This window comes from Rhinopithecus bieti, unplaced genomic scaffold (genome assembly GCF_001698545.2).
Source record: "Rhinopithecus bieti isolate Rb0 unplaced genomic scaffold, ASM169854v2 scaffold_13262, whole genome shotgun sequence".
NCBI lineage: Eukaryota > Metazoa > Chordata > Mammalia > Primates > Cercopithecidae > Rhinopithecus > Rhinopithecus bieti.
The window spans coordinates 5,479,715-5,501,220 of NW_016808004.1; the positions used below are offsets into that span (position 1 = coordinate 5,479,715).

General features: G+C 43.4%; 1 protein-coding gene and 1 pseudogene across 4 annotated transcripts in view; one reads left to right on the forward strand and one right to left on the reverse strand.

Moving 5' to 3' along the window:
- Positions 1–609: 609 nt before the first annotated feature.
- Positions 610–21,506, forward strand: part of RUVBL1 (RuvB like AAA ATPase 1) — a 43,988-nt gene continuing 23,091 nt past the window's right edge. Inside the window, exons 1-4 of one of the 3 annotated variants that reach the window (XM_017885005.1) lie at positions 610–913; positions 5,016–5,102; positions 12,248–12,380; positions 20,516–20,667. In XM_017885005.1, coding sequence (XP_017740494.1) covers positions 773–913; positions 5,016–5,102; positions 12,248–12,380; positions 20,516–20,667 — 513 coding nt within the window. In that variant the 5' untranslated portion in view covers positions 610–772. The other 2 variants (XM_017885007.1, XM_017885006.1) reach the window with 2 other exon arrangements.
- LOC108537503 (fatty acid-binding protein, epidermal pseudogene) lies at positions 9,697–10,222 on the reverse strand (annotated as a pseudogene). Its single transcript, XR_001887828.1, has one exon. The product of XR_001887828.1 is annotated as a fatty acid-binding protein, epidermal pseudogene (transcript).

Sequence of the window (21,506 nt, forward strand, 5' to 3'; positions counted from 1 at the left end):
ATATAGGTTTTGAAGCCTGAAGATTTCTAGTTCTGATTATTTGTGGTGCTTTCTTGGGCGGATGGGCCTCTTTCTGCTTGTCTGTAGCTGCATTCGTAATTACACTACCTTACAGGGCTGTAGAGTTTTGAAAACTGCAAAAATGTTATTTACAGTCAACTGAACTTAGCAGGAACCTTATCTCTCGGTGGAGGATGGAGATTAGAAGCAGGGGAAGACAATTCCATGGAAGGAGTGGTGGGTTGCGCTGGGCCTTTCCGGGGAGATGCAAAGGTCTGGGAGTCAGAAAACATTGGTTAGTAACCAAGCTCAGTTTAAGCTCTGAACCTCAGTTCTTCTATTTCCAAAACGGAAATAATACCTTGAGCTTCGCGTAAGAGTATGACGTTCAAACGTGCTAATGGATAGGACGGAAGGATTAAGAGTGGTACCCGGGGGCCACTACCTCGTGGAACGCCCCAGCCCTAAATCAAATCCGGGGCGTGGTCCCACTATGCTACGGACCCCAGCCTGGGCAGGAAGCGCCGGCTGCGGGGGAAGCCAACCTAGAGACACAGCCGGAAGTGAGTGACTGGCGCTGCAGCAGCTGCCGCGATGGGCGCAGCCGTGAGCCTATGGAGAGCGGAGGCGTTCCCGCTTCCACCAATGGAAGGCCAACCTAGGCGGGCCTTTGCAAATTGCCCTAGTAACGGCCGCATGGTAACTCAGGCGCTGGGCGTAGTGTCCTATCTACTGGTTTTCCACGCTGGTTTTAGCTCCCGACGTTCGCAAAATGAAGATTGAGGAGGTGAAGAGCACCACGAAAACGCAGCGCATCGCTTCCCACAGCCACGTGAAAGGGCTGGGGCTGGACGAGAGCGGCTTGGCCAAGCAGGCGGCCTCAGGGCTCGTGGGCCAGGAGAACGCGCGAGAGGTGTGGCCAGCGGACCAGGGAGTTGGGGGCTCCAAGCAGGGCTGCTGCGGCGAGAGAGCTGCTGAAGTCGGTGGCTCGGGGCGGGATGCGCGCGCCAGGGGTCTCCCGCCATAGTTGCCTCAGGGAAGTGAAAATGGGCCAGGGGCTCGGGGAGGGGCGCCGCCCTGGAGCTCGGTGAGGGCAGCCCCAGGAAAACTAGTGACGACCCACTGGGGGCAGTTGACGGTTTGCTTCAACTCATGGACAAGTACTGGTGGAAACCCACACAAACCGGTCCCCTTAATCCGTGCTGGGCTCTATTCGCGACACTGGGATATAGCGGGAAATAAGATAGGAGGTTACATTTTAGTGTAGTGAGAGACGATAAACGTGTACATCAATAAACAAAAGTAATTATTTTATCTTGGTGGAGTTAGTTACTGCAGAACTTTGTCGGCCACGGTAAGGAAATTGGATTTTGTTGTGAACGCACTGGCAGGCCGTGAGATGGTTTAAAGTAGGGAATTGACTAAACTTTAAAAGCTCATTTTGGTTCCCAGGACCCGGGAGCTGAGGGAGAGAAGTGGGAATTAGGGAGAAGAGCAATCTGGTTTATTCATCCCTCCAAGCATCCTTTTTGACCATTCCAATTAAATTTCCTTTTTCTAACTGCTAGTGATGCCACGTACTTTCACATACATTATTATTTTTTGGCAGGTGAAAATATTGAGTTGGGGAGAGGGCACTTCACCTATATACTTGACACTCGTTTTAGTAATGGTAAAGCGGGGATTTGCACTCACGTGTATTTCTGACTCCCAAATCAGTGCTCTATGATGACATAGCCACCCTCTCTGCCTACTGTTCTCTAAGGTCACAGCCATGCCCCTTGGCCTTTGCAGAGCCTTAGCTTCTACAAAAATCTTCACTTAATACAAAGTTAAGCTACTGCCTCTTAGCCTGATTTTTCTAAATAGAAAGGACTCAAAAGAAAAGCCTCAGGTTTCCATTTTGAGCATCATCTTTCCAAAAAGGAAGTGTTTGACCCTGGCTTACTAAGCAGCTATTACTGCAAGTAGCTAACATTGGTTGAGTGCTTTCCATGTGCCAAGCACTGTACTAAGTAGCTATGTGTCCATTGCCTTGTCATATCCAACGAATTAGTTGTCCCTTCCCCGCATTAATATGACAGTTTTCAGACATACAAAAAAAGTTGAAAGACTTGTGTAAGTACCTGTGTGCCTAAATTCTGTGATTAACATTTTACTATGCTGCTTTATCATATATCTTTCCATGTGTCCCTCTCCCAATCCACTTTTACATTTCAAGGTGAATTGCAGGCATCACTACACTTCACCCCTACACCCTTTAACATGTGTGCCATTGACTAGTATGAACTCTGTTCAAGTGAGGAAATTCTGGTTCATAGAGGTCAAATAAGTAGGTCCAAGGTTACTCATCTGGTAAGTGGGAGAGTATTTTAACTCAAGTCTATGTATTTAATCCCAGAGTCCATGCTCTTAACTGATGCTGTATGCTTAAGACCCACCTCAGCTACCAGGTTCTTGTGTGATTCTGGTCATATCAGTAACCTGAAAAATGAGAGTTAGACTAGGTAATCATTTAAAGACCCTTCCAATTCCTTTTAAATGTTAGAATTCAAGCTTATCTCACCTGAGAGAAGTTGGAGTGGAAACTGAGGGAGAATAGATGAAAGAGGTCCTGGTCTGTAAATAAAAGCACATATCCAAGGTTTGTAAAGTCTCTTCTACCTTGAGTTTCCCAAAGAGCTTCAGTGCTGAGGATTATATGACAAGGTTGTATGGAAAGATCATAGTAGGTTTTTTTATTTTTGTTTTTTTTTGAGATGAAGTTTTGCTGTTGTTGCCCAGGCTGGAGTGCAATGGTGTGATCTTGGCTCACTGCCACCTGTGCCTCCCGGATTCAAGTGATTCTCCTGCCTCAGCCTCATGAGTAGCCGTGATTACAGGCGCCCACCACCACGCTTGGCTAATTTTTGTGTATTTAGTAGAGACAGGGTTTCACCATGTTGACCAGGCTGGTCTTGAACTCCTGACCTCAGGTGATCCACCCGCCTCGGCCTCCGAAAGTGCTGGGATTACAGGCATGAGCCACCGCACCTGGCTAGGTTTTTTATCTGTTTAGAAATATAGCATCTGGGCTGGGTGCAGTGGCTCACACCTGTAATCCCAGCACTTTGGGAGGCCAAGGCAAGTGGATCACCTGAGGTCAGGAGTTTGAGACCAACCTGGCCATCATAAAGAAATCCTGTCTCTACTAAAAATACAAGAATTAGCTGGGTGTGGCGGCATGTGCATGTAGTCCCAGCTACTCGTGAGGCTGAGGCAGGAGAATCACTTGAACCTGGGAGGTGGAGGTTGCAGTGAGCTGAGATTGTGCCATTGCACTGCAGACTGGGTGACAGCGAGACTCCATCTGAAAAAGTAGCATCTGAAGAATATCTTCTAGGTTCTATTAAGGGCAGTGTGCTTTTGTAACTGAAGTGGAAATGGGATGGATATAGCATACCCACACACATTCCTTTTCTTTTTTTTTTTGAGAGGGAGCTTTACTCTGTCGCCCAGGCTGGAGTGCAGTGGCGCCATCTTGGCTCACTGCAAGCTCCACCCCCCAGGTTCACGCCATTCTCCTGCCTCAACCTCCCCAGTAGCAGACGGATCACAAGGTCGGGAGATTGAGACTAACACGGTGAAACCCCATCTCTACTAAAAATACAAGAAATTAGCTGGGCATGGTGGCAGGCCCCTGTAGTCCTGACATATTTTTTGAGGAGCTGCCATAAGTGTGAGACCAAGGTACTTAACAGTCCATGAGGAATAGAGGTAGAAGAGATAAGATGTATTCACAAGACTCTGGCAGTGTGGTCACTGCCCAGAGAGAAGAGCACCTTTTAGATAGTCATGTATTCAGTTATGAAATCAGTGTAGCAAACCTTATATTATGCAGTCCTGAGATATAGATGCTCAGCTAGTGTAACTTTCTCAGTGTTCCCCCCTTATAGTCAAATATTCTAAAATATATGATGGTCCGTAGCCCATTTATGGAATATGTGTATGTATATATACACACGTGTACTGCAAATGGTTAATAAAATTCAGAGATTTATAATGTATTTAAAATATACTAACAGATGATAAAGTAATTTAATCTTGAGGATTCAAAACATATTCAATGGATCTAATAGTGCCATAGGCTTAACTTCACAATCAGTGTTTACAGTGTTCACTGATGACCAGCTAGTACTCTATGTCATTAATTCCTACCTCTTAGTAGGTTACTTTGGGAATTTGATGAAATCTGTGGATCCTTTCCCTGAAAAAAATGTGTGTATGAATATAAACACAGTTTTGTTCCCAACTTCAAGAGGTATTTGGGCCCCTGGTGTCTACCCCGTACCCTGGGCCGAAAATCAGTGTTCTACTTGTACTCATACTGTGCCTTCTTCACACAATAGCCAGCACCGTCTTTTAAAAACAAATCATAACATGACACATAATCTTCAAGACGTTTTCAGTGGCTTCCTATTATTTATGTAGAGTAAAATCCAAATTCTACCACAGACTATACGTTCCTGTTCTGCGTTCTGGCCGCTGCCTACCTCTTCAACCTCATCTTCCTGGTCTTTTTCACTATACTTTGGTCACTGCAACCTTTCTATCCCTTGGATATGCCAAGCTCGTTTCTGCTTTGGATTTTCTGAATTTGCTGTTTTATTTGCCTGTAACACTGACTCTTCCTCCTCCCAGAGGTTCACATATCAAATTAAATATCATCAGAAAGACATTCTGGGATCACTTTCTAGCCACTCATTCTCTCTCATCATCCCTTTTTCTTCATAGTAGTAATGAAGATCATGTGTGCAATGTTTGTATGTTTGTCTCCCTCCCTAAAACATGAGCTCCACAAGTATAAGGCTTTTCTGCTTTGCCTCCGTTACCCTCGGCACCTAGAACGGTGTCTGCAGTGCACCGGCACTCAGTGTTAGTTGGATGAGTGTATGAATTGTGTAGGCCAGGGACTGAGTTTTTTCCCCTTGTGAAATATTTTAATACCGATTTATTCTTCCCATTGTGGCGTGTAGGCATGTGGCGTTATAGTAGAATTAATCAAAAGCAAGAAAATGGCTGGAAGAGCTGTCTTGTTGGCAGGACCTCCTGGAACTGGCAAGGTACTCATTTTCTCTCATTTTTTAAATCTACCCAAGAGAATGATCCTAGTGTCTAAGCCAAATTGAATTCATGTCTTAACTAGTCTTTGTTTAGCTAAATGGGTTATATGTATGTTTTTAAAACTAATGTGCAATAATACAATTGTGTATCTAAAATCCCTGCTTCTGAAATTCAAATTATCCTGGCCTACCTCCAGAGAAGAGAGAATGAAGTCCTTGAAGGGGTCTCATTGTCTCTAGAATTTGTCCTTTATCTCTCTCAAGTCTCCTTTGCTTTGGAAATACATTTCTGTTGGCCTAGGGCTTCATAAAGATTTTCTGAGTGACATCTTATTTGAGGGGACAAAAAAATGAGTGAACAAGCGTTCTTCCAAATGCTAGCTTTACCCATTGCTATTGTGGCTCTGTGAGAGATGAAAAAAAGAAAAACGAGAATTAGAGACATGATTTTTATCTTCAAGGGGCTTATAGTCTCTCCAGGGCAGAAAGAAAGGAAATCATGACAGCACAAGAGGACTCAGTATGAGTGCTCAGCTTTGAGGTATTGACTAATATTAAATGCAGCTGGAATTTGAGCAGGAGGCAGCACTGCGGGTTGGTACAGCTGGAAGGGTTGAGACTTGACATTTTCCCTTCAGAGCTGGGAGAGGATTTGGCTTTACAGGGAAGATAAGGGCCTTTCAGGCAGAGGACACCATGTGACTTCTTGGGATTTGTGAGGGGACTGGCCAGATACTTGAAACTCACCAGAGTTCCCAATCTGAGCTTACTTATTCTTCAAAAGGGCCGCTTGATGTGAGCAAGTGGGAGCTTGGGGTTGTGTGTGAAAAGAAATGGGATTTAAATTCCAGCTCTGATATTGACTCGCTGTGAGACCTGAGGCAGGTCCCTTAACTTTTCTGAGCAAAAGCATACTCTACCTATTTCAAGCAGTTATTAAACTGATCGGTTGTAAGATAATGACTTGCATTATAATTTTGAAATGATTATTGATCATGTATCTTATATTGGTGTCTTACAGGGGGAAGAAGTGTTGTATTTGTGAACAGTTTTTTCTCTTCCTATGTAAAAGCAAATTGTGAACAGTTTTTTTAAACTGTAAAGCGCCATACAGATGTGAGCTTCAGTTACCTCTCTCCAGGCAACATTAGCTTGTCCAGTGCATTTACCATTTATTTGCTTGCAATTCCTTATATCTTAGACCTTCTCTTTCCCTCCATTTTTATTCTTCCTAAAGTAAATAATTTAGAAATTCCTTCTAGAAGTTTATTGGTGGAAAGTCTCTCAGGTTTGCATTCATTATGTTGCCCTTGTTTTGAAAAAGAGTTATGTTAGCTGTATAATTCAGTTGACAGATACTTTCTTCTCTGCTATTTCACAGTACTTCTCTCTCAATGTTATTTGCTCCTTTGGCTTCTCTTGTTTTTGAGAAGTCTAATTTTGAGGGTTTTGACTCTTCTTTCTGCATGTTTTGAGATGTTTTTGGTTTTGGTGTTTCACTATGATATGTCAGAGTGGATTAATTTTTGTTTATCCTGCTTAATGCTAATTGTTATGCTTCCTGAATCTGAGTATTATATCTCTGCTCAATTCTGGAAAATTGTCAGCCTTAGGAGAATCGCTTGAACCCAGGAGGCAGAGGTTGCAGGGAGCCAAGATCGCTCCATTGCACTCTAGTCTGGGTGATAGAGCAAGACTCCGTCTTAAAAAAAAAAAATGTCAGCGTTAATCTCTTCAGCCATTGCCTTTCCCCATTCTCGTTGTTCTCTCCTTCTGGAACTCCAGTGAGATGAGGTTAAGATTGCAGTGGTTTTCAACCTGGGGCAATTTTGCCTTCCCAGGGGCCTTTGACAATGTCTGCAGACATTTTTGGTTCTCACAACTTGGTTGGGAGTGCTACTGGCATCTAGTGGGTGGAGGCCAGGGATGCTACTAAACATCTTACAGTGCACAGAGCAATTTCCCTAATAAGGAATTATCTGGCCACAAACGTCATGGACCCAAGCTGAAAAACCCTGGACTAGAGCTTCTTGTTTTAGCCTCTTTGTCTTTTAGCCTCTCATATTTGTTACCTTTTTGACTCTGCCAAATTATGGGTAATTTCTTTTAGATCTTTGTTTTGGTCTAATTGTCTCTTAAGCTATGATTAAATGACTGATTAATCCAGTCTATTGAGTATTTTTTTCCTTTTCATTTTGAAAAGTTTGGAACCTACAAAAAAGTTGAAAGAATAGTGTGATGAGCCTCTTTATACCCTATACCTAGATAGCCAGTTATAAATATTTTGTGACATTTACTTTTTCTCTAGTTTATTTCTGAACCACTTGAAAGTAAGTTGTAAGGATGTCTTCCTACATGACCGGGATGCCATCATCAGACCCACCTTGCTAATGCTATTATATTCCCCAATTTTGTCAATTAAAATTAAATTAATTAATTTTTTAAAAATGAGGAGCAGAGCCAGGCAGAGAATAGTGTCTCAGGAACCAAGGAAGGAGAACCTTTAAAGAAAGGAGTAGGTAACCATATCAACTGCGGTAGAGAAATCACAGAGATGAAGAGCCTGGCAGCTCATCATACGATTCCATGAGCAGTTAACAAACGTGCTTTCAAAGGCAACGAAGTTAAATTGTTTTAATGAGAAGAAAATATAGATGATAGAAATTAGAAAACATCTTTCCAAGTTGTTTCAGTTTTCGGCTTTTTGAAAAACACCAGAATATCAAAATGCAATCAAAGGTTACACACTGCATGAATTGTTATAATGTCTTTTTTTTCTTTCTTTCTTTCTTTTTTCTTTTTGAGATGAAGTCTTGCTCTCTTGCCCAGGCTGGAGTACAGTGGCGTGATCTTGGCTCACTGCAACCTCTGCCTCCCGAGTTCAAAAGATTCTCCTGCCTCAGCCTCCTGGGTAGCTGGGATTACAGGTGCCTGGCTAATTTTTGTATTTTTAGTAGAGATGGGGTTTCATCATTTTGGTCAGGCTGGTCTCGAACTCCTGACCTTAGGTGATCCACCTGCCTAGGCCTCCCAAAGTGCTGGGATTGCAGGCGTGAGCCACCGTGCCTGGCCCCCAGGCGTATTTTGTTATGGCCCACCTTTTCTACTTATGTGTGGCCCTTCAAGAGTCCTCTTTTTATGTTTATTTTTTTAATTGTAAGGTTTTGTTTGTTTGTTTGTTTTTTGAGACAGTTTCACTCTGTCACCCAGGCTGGAGTGCAGTGGTCTGTTGCCCAGGCTGGAGTGCCGTGGTCTGTTACCCAGCCTGGAGTGCAGTGATCTCGGCTCACTGCAGTCTTTACCTCTTGGGTTGGGGTGATCCTCCCACCTTAGCCTCCTCAGTAGCTGGGACTACAGGTGCACACCACCATGCCTTGGCTAATTTTTGTAGAGATGGGGTATCACCATATTGCCCAGACTGTTGTTGAACTCCTGGGCTCAAGCAATTCGCCTGCCTTGGCCTCCCAAAGTGCTGGGGTTGCAGGCGTGAGCCACCGCACCCGGTCCTAGTTTTATTCAGGGGTTTCCATCTAAGTGCTATATCTTGCTGAGCTTTCCCGTATTCACAGTCTCCAAACTTTCAAGGCAAGTGGTTTACTTCTCTGAATGTTATTATTTATTCAATTCTATGAACAGGTCTATGCAGCACTCTGTAGTAGGTGTAGGAATAGTAGCCATGTCATATACTTTCTCTCTGGAAGCCTTTAAATGGAGGAAACGAGACACACGTGTTTTGTAAGAGGAGAGGTTTTCAGTGGACCCAGTGTGCCATATTGCTAGAAGCATATGTCTTTCATTTGTTTTGGTGATATTGTATCGCTTTCCTCTCAGGAAATATGAGAAGTGCTCGGTGTGGTATTACCTTATAAGTTTGTCCACTCCCTTCCAATGTGTATGAAGGAATTTGGTGACTTCTGCTTAATGGTTTGCTGCAGGGTCCCAAAGTTTAGCCAACTTAACTGGGTGACAGGCAGGAATACTGCTTGTTTTAGAGATGCAAATACATGATTCATATGCATTTCCACTCTTGAGGACCTCACACTGTTAATAATGGGTTTGGGTTTTAGAAAAAGGAGATATTCAGATGAGATTGAAAAATAGAGATTTCTTCACCTTCTTTTGGAAACAACCTCTTTTTTTTTGTGCCACTTGTCACTCACGTGGGGTGAGTACAAAAAAATAATGGCTTTGGAGACTGGGGTTTGCATCCTAGTGCTGCTGCTTGCGGTTTGACCTTGGGTGTGTTGGTAACTTTTGAGTTTTGTTTCTTAATCTATGAAGTACAGACTAGATGATCAAGGTCATAGGCTAGTTGGGGAGATTCGATGAGGTCTGTGCAGCACTCTGTAGTAGGTGTAGGAATAGTAGCCATGTCATATGCTTTCCCTCTGGAAGCCTTTAAATGAAGGAAATGAGACACATGTGAAGCTTTTTTTTTTTTTTTTTTGTTAGCACAAACACATTTCTTTATTAACCAAGGGATGATCCTAATTAATCCAACACACTTTGAAATAGCTACATGTAAAATGTTTGTGATAAAGATAATTGAACATAGTAATAAAAAAAAAAAAAAGAAACAGTATGGAGATTTGCTCATTGAACTGAGCTTGGTCATTCTCTTAGTTAATTCCTGTCCAAAGTGATGATGGAATTTTTATTCTACTTTTTCATAGGTCCGTGTACAGGTGACATTGTTCATGACACAGTCCACCACTAATTTCCCATCTTTCAATTTTCTTGTTATTGTGCTTTCCTTCCCATCCCACTCCTGATGCTGAACTAATGCACCATCTGTAAAGTTGCAGACAGTCTGGGTTTTTCTGCCATCAGCTGTGGTTTCTTCAAATTTCTCTCCCAGGGTACAAGAAAACTGTGTTGTTTTCAAAGTGCTCTCAGTTTTTATGGTGAGGTTTTTGCCATCACAAGTGATGATACAGTCTGGCTTGGCCATTGAGCCCATTTTTTGCAAAGCTGTTCCCACTCCTAGCTTCCTCATGTGTTCATCAAAGCCTTTGCTATCCACTAGGCGCCATCTTCCTTCCAGCTGCTGAACTGTGGCCATGGTGGGCGCGGGCGGGCTGAGGTGCAGAGCGGGGTCGGCATCGGCGTGGCAGCGTGCTGTGAAGCTTTTTTTTTAACCAAGTATTTATCATATTTTAATGGAAGTATGTTCATCTCTTCTGTATTAGGTAAAGGGAGGGAGAGTGCCATTTAATTGGATGTGGTCACTGTCTTTGAAGTTGAAAACTGAGGGTAGGGAATTGGGGCTGGCAGAGATACAAGGAAGAGAAAGAGGAGTGACTGGGAAGGGGGTGGAGTTTAGTTAGATGGTGGTCCTGTCCAGCCTGTGGCCCCACGGGGAGTCTGCTATTAGAGTGCTGCTCCTCTCATTGTGCCCTTTCACGTTCCAGAGATTTTTTTCCTTTGCTCTTAGAAGAATATCAGTTTTTAAGGTGTCAGCCTTGGGCTCACAAGTGCGGATGCCTAATGAGGCAGGCAGCGGGGATGAGGGAAGTGGCTGGGTGCCCTGTGGCACGGCTGCCATGAGCCCCTGGTGCTTGGCCTTGCTGAAGGTCACCGTGAGACTGCAGGCCAAACAGAACCAGGCTGTGAGCAACGAGTTTGCCACTTGTGATCTAGCATGGCACTTTAGTACTTTCATTTGACAGATGAGGAAATCGGGCACCTGAGATTTGCCGACTGCCCAAGGTCACACTGAAAATTAGTGGCAGAACCAGCACTAAATCTTTCTGTTCCTGGCTAGTGCATTTTATACTATGCTATATACTGATTCTCCACCAGAGCTTACTACCTCAAAACTATCACCAACAGGGCATAGAAAAGAAAATCTGAGAGGAACCTTGACTGTTAATTTTAAGACACCGTCTCAGAGTTTCACTTTGTTCTTCAGTAACAAGCTTGTTTTCTTTCTTAGCCCATATACCCAGGGAACTGGCCTTACTTGTGCTCCTGTTTCAGAGATGAGGAAAGATGAAAATGGCATTCAAAGGCCATGGCCTTGCCCAGTTCTGTACCAACTTTAAAGCATTTGCTTGCCATACTTGACATTTGACCATATACCTGTGAAGTCTGGTTCTCTTTAGCATTTGCCAACTGTAATTATCTTACCAAAAACCAATTTGTAGTTTACCACAGGGCATGTTTAATTGTAACTTGTTAAGACCAACTCATAGCTTCAAAATCCTACTTGAGATATCCTTCTTCGCTCTTTGTGGGCTACATAACATAAAATGAACAATCAGTTCATTCATTCCTTCATTATTTCTGATGGGTTGTAGATTGGTGTTTTCCTGCATTTGTAAAAAGAGAAAGCAGGTATCTCAAAGATCCAGTGGTATATTCTGAGCAATTAGGTCAGAGCCACGTATTGATATTGGGGGAACAATTTTGGATGACTATAAAGTTCGCCATTCCTATCTGTGGGTTCCATGTGTGTAGATTCTGTCAACCACAAATCAAAAATACTCAGGAAAAAAACAATAAAATATAAAATACAATAATAAAATAATGCATACTTAAAAATACAATATAATTATTTACATAGCATTTATATTTTATTAGGTATTGTATGTAATCTAGAGATGATTTAAAGTAACAGGAGGATGTGCATAGGTTATATGGAAATACCCTGCCATTTTATACCAGGACTTGAACATCCATGGATTTTGGTATCCCTGTGGATACTGCAGAGTAGACTCTTCTGATTATAACATGATCTTTGGAGTCCTACTGCCAGAGATTAAATCTGCGCTGCCATTTTCTAGATTATGGTACTTACATTGTGTTATTTAATGTCTCTCAGTTTCTCATGTGTAAAGTGGGGAGAATACTAGTATCTATCTCATAGGCTGGTTGTGAGGATCATGTGAGGCATTTGGAGTTGGGCCTGTGCTGGGTAAGTCTGAGTGATTGATAGCTTGTAATTATGGGGAAGATTAGAGATGCCATTTATGATTTAAATTGACTGTCCACAAAAGTCATCAAACATTTATTATGTGAAACATGCTAAATGGTAGGACTAGATGTTCAGCTGTTCCTAGTTCCTCATGGTTCTGTAGCATGTGCTTGTGAATTGTTTATGTTTTCAGGACTGTGAACTATGTTTCCGTTGCTTTCTTCTGTAGACAGCTCTGGCTCTGGCTATTGCTCAGGAGCTGGGTAGTAAGGTCCCCTTCTGCCCAATGGTGGGGAGTGAAGTTTACTCAACTGAGATCAAGAAGACAGAGGTGCTGATGGAGAACTTCCGCAGGGCCATTGGTAAGTAGTGTCACATTTGTGGGAGGAGTTGGTTTCACTTCCTGAAGCCTGTGCACCGAAGCCTCTTTGCGGTGAAGATGCCTTTATGTCTGGTATTCGTGGCACTGCTATTTTTCTTCTGGCACTTAGTGCATTATTTTTCAAATGAAACAAAACCCCAGCTTTTCTAATTGAAGTGCCTTAGCAATTGGAGCAACTATGGACCCTAGCTGTGAGCCTGGGTTTTATGCAATAAGTAGATGTGTCTAAAAGTGTGTTTTTTTAATGAGTCGTATTTTCCTGGAAGCCTTATTTTGCCATTAGAGATGACTATCCACTTAAAAGGTTTTGGACTCAAGCCAGAATCTTTGTGTGCCATGTGGCCAGAATGCCCCTGGTCCTGGATGGCGAGCCAGAAGAGTTGTGGCCTGTCATAAAGTGAGGAGATTGTGTGGGGACTGGCAGATCTTAGAGGCTTATGGCGCCAAACTCTTAGGGCCTAGGGCTATCATAGTAAGTGCCAGTGATGAGCCAGGCCTTCCCTCCCCTGAGGGGAGATTATCAATCTACATTTCGCATTTGAAGAAACAGTCTCAGAAAGTTGTGAGAATAACTTGCTAGTGACCCAGTTAGTAAGTGGCAGAACTGGTTTGATCCGACATCTGTCTCATTTCTAGAGCCGTTGCTCTGAAGATTTTCTGTGAGAAGAAAATGGCTTCTGTCTTTAATTTTTGCCTTTTGCTAGCTGGGACTTCTGGGGTAGTCTTTTGGCCCCATTTCTGCTGGTACAGCACTGGGCAATTCCTGGTTTCCCTCAGATCTGCTTATAGAAATAGCTTATTTCTTTTAACTGTTGCATAAAAGTCCAGTTATTAAGCCATTTCTGTTTTTTAAACATTTAGATTTATTTTCAGCTTTTACTTTTAAACACAAGGCTACTAGGAACATCCTTTTATGTGTCTTTGTGCACATGTGCGAGTATGTTTCTAGGATTTGCCTGCTGAGTCGTGGGTTATGAACACTGGTGAGAGTGCCTGTACCAGTTTCTAGGCCCTTTCATTATCAAACCAAAGTAAGTATTCTTAAGAAGGAAATTTACCAGAAAACTTTGAGGAACTGATGAAACTTAAAGACTGATGAAGTTTAGTTTTGGAGTAAGATCAGGTAGGGCTGTAGGCCATGGTTAAGGCTTTGGATTTTACACTGAATAAAAGGAGAAGCAGTTAGAGAGTACTGGTATCCCTGTGCTCTGGTTTTGCTTTTACCAGACCCTTCTGGCTAGGGTGAGAGTGGGAGTGGATAATAAGGAGGGTGAGGACAGAGAGGAGTCTGAACAGGACAAAGTGGTGGCTCGGACCAGGGTGGTGGCAGTGGAAGTGCAAAGTGGTTGGATTCTGGGTATGTTTGCATGGTAGAGCTGACAGAATTTCCTAAAGGGTTAGATGTGGGGCTAAAAGAAAGAGAGAAGTCGAGGAAAATTCCCAGGTTTGGCCATTTTGGAGATGGGGAAGAATGGGAGGGAGCAGGTTGGGTGTTTACTCAGTGTCTTCTGGGGATACAGTGGTCAGTGTTTGTCTTTGTAAACACAGTTCCTGGCACATAGTGGGTGCTCAGGAAAGTTCTGAGTGAGTGGGAAAAGTGGGTAGACTTTGAAGCAGTTAGAAAACAGAGGTCTTTTTTTTTTTTAGAGAGTCTGTTGCCAGGCTGGAGTGCAGTGGCATGATCTCAGCTCACTGCAACCTCCACCTCCAGGGTTCAAGCGATTCTCATGCCTCAGCCTCCCAAATAGCTGGAATTACAGGCACATGCCATCACACTCAGCTATTTTTTGTATTTTTAGTAGAGATGGGGTTTCACTGTGTTGGCCAGAATGGTCTTGATTTCCTGACCTCATGATTCGCCTGCCTCGGCCTCCCAGAGTGCTGGGATTACAGGCATGAGCCACCATGCCCAGCTGAAAACAGAAGTCTTTAGCTAAAAAATATGCCTGGGCTGTAGGTATATGTTTGGTTTATGAAGTATTTTTTCTAAATTTGGAACTAGTTGTCAATATTTAGCAATAGGGAAGTGTCATAAAGTGCTCATTTCTGCCTCCTTGAAGCAGCTTTCATTCCCACAGCAGGCGGAGCTGAGCGAGTCCTTCTGACCAGGTCCCCATAAGCATTGAAGTTTGTGACTGTTTTTCTAAACCAGAGCCTCTGTGTCCAGAGGCTAAGTTTTGTGTTACTTAGAATAGATTTATTTTTATTTTATAATTTTAACACTTCTTCAGTGCATTGATTTGAATATTTTTAAAACTGCAAAGTAATTCTGCCTGGAAATATATTATTTTTACCATGAAATATTGGATTTTTTGGTGCTTATTTTAATTATTTTGTTTTAGTGCCATGCCATGGTCTCACTCTGTTGCCCAGGCTGGCCTTGAACTCCTGGGCTCAAGTGTTTGTTCCACCTCAGCCTCCCAAGTAGCTGGGGCTATAGGTGTACACCATCATGCCTGGGTTTGGTGCCTATTTTACTTATCTATTTTTAAAACATTTTTCTCTTTTTAAAATTTTTTTAGAGACAGGATCTTACTCTGTTGTCCAGGCTAAAGTGCAGTGGTGTAACCATAGCTCCCTGCAGCCTCAACTCCTTGAGCTCAAGAGATCCTCCTGCCCCAGCCTCCTAAGTAGCTAGGACTGCAGGTGTACATCACCACGCCCAGCTAATTTTTAAAAATTTTTATGTAGGCCGAGAGCGGTGGCTCATGCCTGTAATCCCAGCACTTTGGGAGGCCTAGGCCGGTGATCACCTGAGGTCAGGAGTTCGAGACCAGGCTGGCCAACATGGTGAAACCCCGTCTCTACTAAAAATACAAAAAATTAGCAGGACATGGTGGCATACGCCTGTAATCCTAGCTACTTGGGAGGCTAAGGCAGGAGAATTGCTTGAACCCAGGAGGCGGAGGATTGTGCCATTGCACTCCAGCCTGGGCAGCAGAGAGGCTCTGTCTCAAAAAAAAAAAAATTTATGTAGAGAGGCCAGACATGGTGGCTCATGGTGGTTCCTGTAATCTCAGCACTTTGGGAGGTAAAGGCAGGCGGATTGCTTGAGCCAAGGCATTAGAGACCAGCCTGGGGAATATGGTGAAACCCCGTCTCTACAAAAAATACAAAACTTAGCTGGGTATGGTGACGTGTGACTGTAGTCCCAGCTACTGGGAAGGCTGAGGTGGGAGGATCACCTGAGCCTGGAAAGTCAAGGCTGCAGTGAGCTGAAATTACACCACTGCACTCAGCAGGCAACAGAGACCCTGTGTCAAAAAAAAAAAAAAACGGAAGACTGAGACACGAAAACCTCTTGAGCCCGGGAAGCGGTGGTTGTAGTGAGGTGATACTGCGCAACTGCACTCCAGCTTGGACTGCAGAGTAAGACTTCTCTCAAAAAAAAAAAAAAAAATTGTTTTTGTAGCGATGGAGTCTCACTGTGTTGCCCAGGTGGTCTCGAACTCCTGGCCTCAAGTAATCCTTTCGCCTTGGCCCCGCAGAGTGCTGAGATTACAGGAATGAGTCACTACACCCATCCCAGTGCCTGTTTTAAACGGAGATATTATAGACTTATGGAGAAGTATGTAAAACATTAATTATGAAGTAAAGGCTTATACAGTCACCACTGAAAGAACAGAGCACGGCCAGCACCTCAGACATGTGTCCCTCCCTGGTCACAACCCCTTCCTCTCCCAGGTGGGACTCACAATGTGCCATAATTGTGTGGGAATGGTTTATGTGATCACCATAACCTCGTACACACATGTGTGTATCTCTAAACCATGGGGCTTAATTTTGCCCTTTTAAAACTTTATCTAAATCATAGTTTATGTGTTCCTTGTGTCTTGCTTCTTTTTTTTTTTTTTTTTTTTTTTTTTTTTTTTGAGACGGAGTCTCACTCTGTCACCCAGGCTGGAGTGCTGTGGCCGGATCTCAGCTCACTGCAAGCTCCGCCTCCCGGGTTCACGCCATTCTCCTGCTTCAGCCTCCCGGGTAGCTGGGACTACAGGCGCCGCCACCTCGCCCGGCTAGTTTTCTGTAGTTTTAGTAGAGACGGGGTTTCACCGTGTTAGCCAGGATGGTCTCGATCTCCTGACCTCGTGATCCGCCCGTCTCGGCCTGCCAAAGTGCTGGGATTACAGGCTTGAGCCACCGCGCCCGGCCGTGTCTTGCTTCTTTAGCTCAGTGTCTGTATCTGTAAGGTTCAACCTATGTAATTACATGCAGTGTACTTTGTGGATTTTTACATTGTATTTGGAATAGCAGTGGAAATGATTCGCAGGACTCCTTTAAGGTTTAAAATCTTCTGAGTATTTTTTTTTTAAAACATGTGCCCATGGTTTTATTTAACTCATAATAAAGACGAGATGAACAGTGAGATGTTACAACTAGTTCAAATATCTGAGTACTTTTTTTTTTTTAATTGAGACAAGGTGTCACTCTATCACCCAGGCTGGAGTGCATGGCACGATCTTGGCTCACTGCAATCTCTGTTTCCTGGGCTGACATGATCCACCTACCTTGGCCTCCCAAAGTGCTGGGATTACAGGCGTGAACCACCACGCCTGGCCTCTGAGTATTTTTTAAAAATGTTCTTTCTATTTACTTAAAAAATGTTTTTCTGATATTGATAAAATCTGTGAAAACTGGCTTCACATGGGTGTATGTATGTTTCCATTGCTTAAAGGTAACAAATGCTTTAAAATTCAGAAAAATAGAGATAAGTTCCTTGGCATCTGTTTTGTAATTTGCCATTTTGAGGGGAGGGGACAGTATCATTCTTTTGATGGCAGCAAGGTGAAAAGAAATTTCTTGATCCTACCAGAGAATAAAAGGCAGGCCATTGACTGTCTTTAAAAGGAACCCTGCCCATCTTCCCCTGCCTTTGAATTCTCTGAAGTTGGGAGAGGGGGTGGGGAGGAAGCAATAAGCCGACCAGAAATAAAAAGCAGGGAGTCTGTGCCATTTCCTTGATGTGATGAAGGTCCCTGTCAGGGATTTAGAAACCTGAGCCAGCAGATGAAACCTGTGTCATTTGTGTTGTCGTTGCCAGAGACAGCGCCAGCTCAGCCCCTTTCCTGGCTAACAGCAGGTTTCATTGTCCGTCACCCACGTCCCCCGCCTGCTTGTCAGCACAGAGCAACTTCTAAACAAATGTGGGGGCTAGTGAGAGACGGGAATGTCTTTCTTCCCCTCCTTGAGGAATTTCGTGCCACATTCATCTAACAGTAAATATAAGTAAGCATTCCATTTGAAGGAATTTATCACTGTGGGATATAAAAGGTTTGATTTTAAAAAAATCAAAGTTCACTTTTAAAGTACAGGATTTTCCAAGTTTACCACAATGTTCTGATATATTCATGTTATTTGGAGAATTTTTGTCTAAGATTGATGTTCAGGAATTAAGAATTTGGTAAAGCACAAATGAAATGAGTCCTCTCTTTTGAGGCTATTCCAAAACTTCCATTTATAGGCTATTAGATGGAATGAAGGTAGAGTAAAACTTTTCCTTAACTTTAATATCTGAGAGTCTTTGTCCTGACTGGGTTTCTGGGGTAAAGAAGGCAAACGGCCCAATGATAAGATAATGACCACGTTTAAAAGTGAGAAGTTACTGAGTGTACCTGACACCATAGGTAGTGTTTCTTAGTGCTGTTGGAATATTTCCATATCAGAACAGAGGTAGCTTAATGGTGAGAATACCAAGTCCTTATCATGCCACCCTGCCGTCAGAACTAGTTTATGTCTCCACATTTGTGAGTTGAATAGTTTTTCATTTATTCTTTAGATAACTGGATCTCAACTGTGTCTGTACTTTGGAATCAAGGGCAGAATTTTAAACTAATAGTGGTGGCAGGGGCCTATCCCCTGGGATTTGGAAGCAAGTGGTCTGGCTACAGCCAGGGCATGATTCATTATAGGGGCCCCTCAGGTGGACCTAAAGGTTGAGAACCATGACCATAGGCTCCAGCAGAGGTTTAGAGTAGTATTTCCTAAACTTAGGCCATCAGTGGTCTTACTTCACTGAGTCTCACTGGTATTATTTACTTAAAATTTTTTTTAAAGTAGACTTGGTAATTTTGTGCATATGTACAGAAAAATGTGCAGAACATAAATGCATAAGTTGGATTACTGTAAAGTAAAAACCCATGAAACCAGCAGCTAATAAAAAAAGGGAATGTTGCCAGAACTCCAAACTACCCTTCATGTCCACTGCTGGTTGCCATCCTTCCTTACCCAAGTTAATGGTAGTCTTGATTTCTAACAGTATAGTTCAGTTATGCCTGACTTATAGTGCTGAGGTTGAGGGTGTTACGGTGATACAGGCTATAACATTACATGACTGACTCCTTAGAGTTCTCAGGCCATTACCATATAGAACATGTAAATGTATCCGCAGGTTCATTTCTTGGGTATTATTAATAGGTGGTCTGCCTAATGACAACCCCTTCACTCTTAGTGACTTCATTTATTCATCCATTTACTCTACCTGCCAATGTGCTAGGCCCTCAGCTCAGGTGTGGGCAGTCTGCAGAGGGATAGGCAAAGTCTGCAAGTTACGGCATTGCCGTGTGCTGGTGCTGTGCCAGTGGAAACACAGGTCACCATGGGGACAATTTGGAGGATGAGGAAGAAGGATGTGTGAAGGGGGAGGGGATAAGTTTTAAACTGAGTCTGCAAGGAAGAGTTGCCTGAGCTCAAAAGAGTGGTTCAGGAAGCAGAGCCATTACATGCAAAAGCATGTAATGAACATAGAGATCATGTTCTAAAAATTAATTTAACAACGATTCTTGGATAATGAACAAACGTTTATTAAAGAGCTAATGTGGATAATGTTTAGAATTTGGAGAGAGATTTACCTTTATTTGCAATATTCTAATGTGTTATGGACTTAGAAAATTGTAGAGCAACTGGGCATGGTAGCTCACACCTGTAATCCCAGCACTTTGGGAGGCTGAGATGGGTGGATCACCTGAGGTCAGGAATTCAAGACCAGTCTGGCCAACGTGATGAAACCCTGTCTCTACTAAAAGTATAGAAAAAAACCCAAAAATTAGCCAGATGTGGTGGTGCATGCCTGTAATCCCCGCTACTTGGGAGGCTGAGGCAGGAGAATTACTTGAACCCGGGAGGCGGAGCTTGCAGTGAACCAAGATCGCACCATTGCACTCCAGCCTGGGTGACAGACCGAGATTCTATTTCAAAAAAAAAAAAAGAAAAAGAAAATTGTAGAGCAACACATTGCAAATAATGCATGACAGCTGGGTATTTCTTCTTGGAGTACGCAGTGAGAGCCAGAGGCCCATAACACCTGGCAGGGTCAAGCGTTACCCACGGTTGACATAGATACCTAATTATTTTATTATGCCCTGCTCAGGCTTGATACAGTGTCAGAGGGTATGTAGTGAGTTATTCCATTGGTTTTAAGATTTCCTTTGAGAGTCAAAAACTCAGGAAGCAAGGCTACAGGAGTTTTGATAGCCACTGTTCTGGTGGAATAGAATGGTGTGGGTTCAGAGACTGGATTAAAGGCTAAAGGTAAATTTCACCCCCTTGGAAATGGAGCAGACAATTTGGAGAATTATAACTTGTCTATCTAGTTCTGGATTTGAACCCAGAAAGTTCCCTTAAAAAGTTGCATTTCTAGGCGCAGTGGCTCACGCCTGTAATCCCAGCACTTTGGGAGGCCGAGGCGGGCGGATCACAAGGTCAGGAGATCGAGACCATCCTGGCTAACATGGGGAAACCCCGTCTCCACCAAAAATACAAAAAATTAGCCGGGCATTGTGGCGGGCGCCTGTAGTCCCAGCTACTTGGGAGGCTGAGGCGGGAGAATGGAGTGAACCTGGGAGGCGGAGGTTGCAGTGAGTCGAGATTGCGCCATTGCACTCCAGCCTGGGCGACAGAGCAAGACTCCGTCTCAAAAAGAAAAAAAAAAAGTTGCATTTCTAATAGTACCTCTGATTTACATTGATATGTTTGTATTGCCTTTTTACCCATCTTGACACCCTGGTATGTACATTATTGAAGTTGATTTGTCAGTTCTGGTGACATGGAAGTTTTGGGCTCTCAGTGTGAGAGAAAAGATTCTGCTTCTCACCATGACCCCTCTGCCACCTCTTCCAGGGCTGCGAATAAAGGAGACCAAGGAAGTTTATGAAGGTGAAGTCACAGAGCTAACTCCGTGTGAGACAGAGAATCCCATGGGAGGATATGGCAAAACCATTAGCCATGTGATCATAGGACTCAAAACAGCCAAAGGAACCAAACAGTTGAAAGTGAGTACATGTTTGTGGCCTCTTTTCTCTTGACTCTACCAGCACTGTGGCTTTGGGCAGGTGCTGTAACCTCTCTGCATCCGGTGTCCTGACCTGTGCACTGCAAGTGTTGATTTCTCACAGAACTGGTTGAGGATATTGTGTGTATAAAGCAGTACCTAGCACAGGGCTTGCACATGGGAGAACTCAAGGAAGATAGTTCTTTTCTTACTTACTTACTCCTGGGAAACTCTTCATGTTAAAACATGAGCTGTGTGGTTAAGTCAAGAAACTGCCTCTGCCATTCCACGTCCCATATTATGACCATGCGTCAAATACCCTGGGCTGGGTCTGAACCTGGGCTTTAATTTTTCCAGTTATCAATGCCCATGCTCATAGAAAGAAACAGCACTGAGTAATCAAATAAGAGTTGTATAAAGATGATGGATGGACTTCCTAGGGGCCACATGCAGAATCCTGACTGCAGTTGCTTGTGTCAGGAACCTGTGGTCGCTTCAGTGGCTGGTTCTGCTCAGTACAGGGCTTTGTGGAGAGGCCAGAATGGTGACACTGGATAGCCCTCGAAGACACTGCTCAGCCACCTGTCCTATAAGTCTTTAGGATGGAGGCAGTAGACTTTCTAGGGGAAGAGCATGAGTTTTGGAGTCTAAGTCCTAAAGGAATCCCTGAGTTTGTTACTTAAAACTGTTGTAGCATTAATCTCTGAATAGTAGTTTCTTTATCTGTTGAATGGGAATAATAATTGCCTGTCTTTCAGGGTTATGGCTTTGGGTGTGGCACCTAGTTACCTAATGAATGATAGCTGTTAATGTTATCGTGAGAGCCTTCACTTGGAGAAA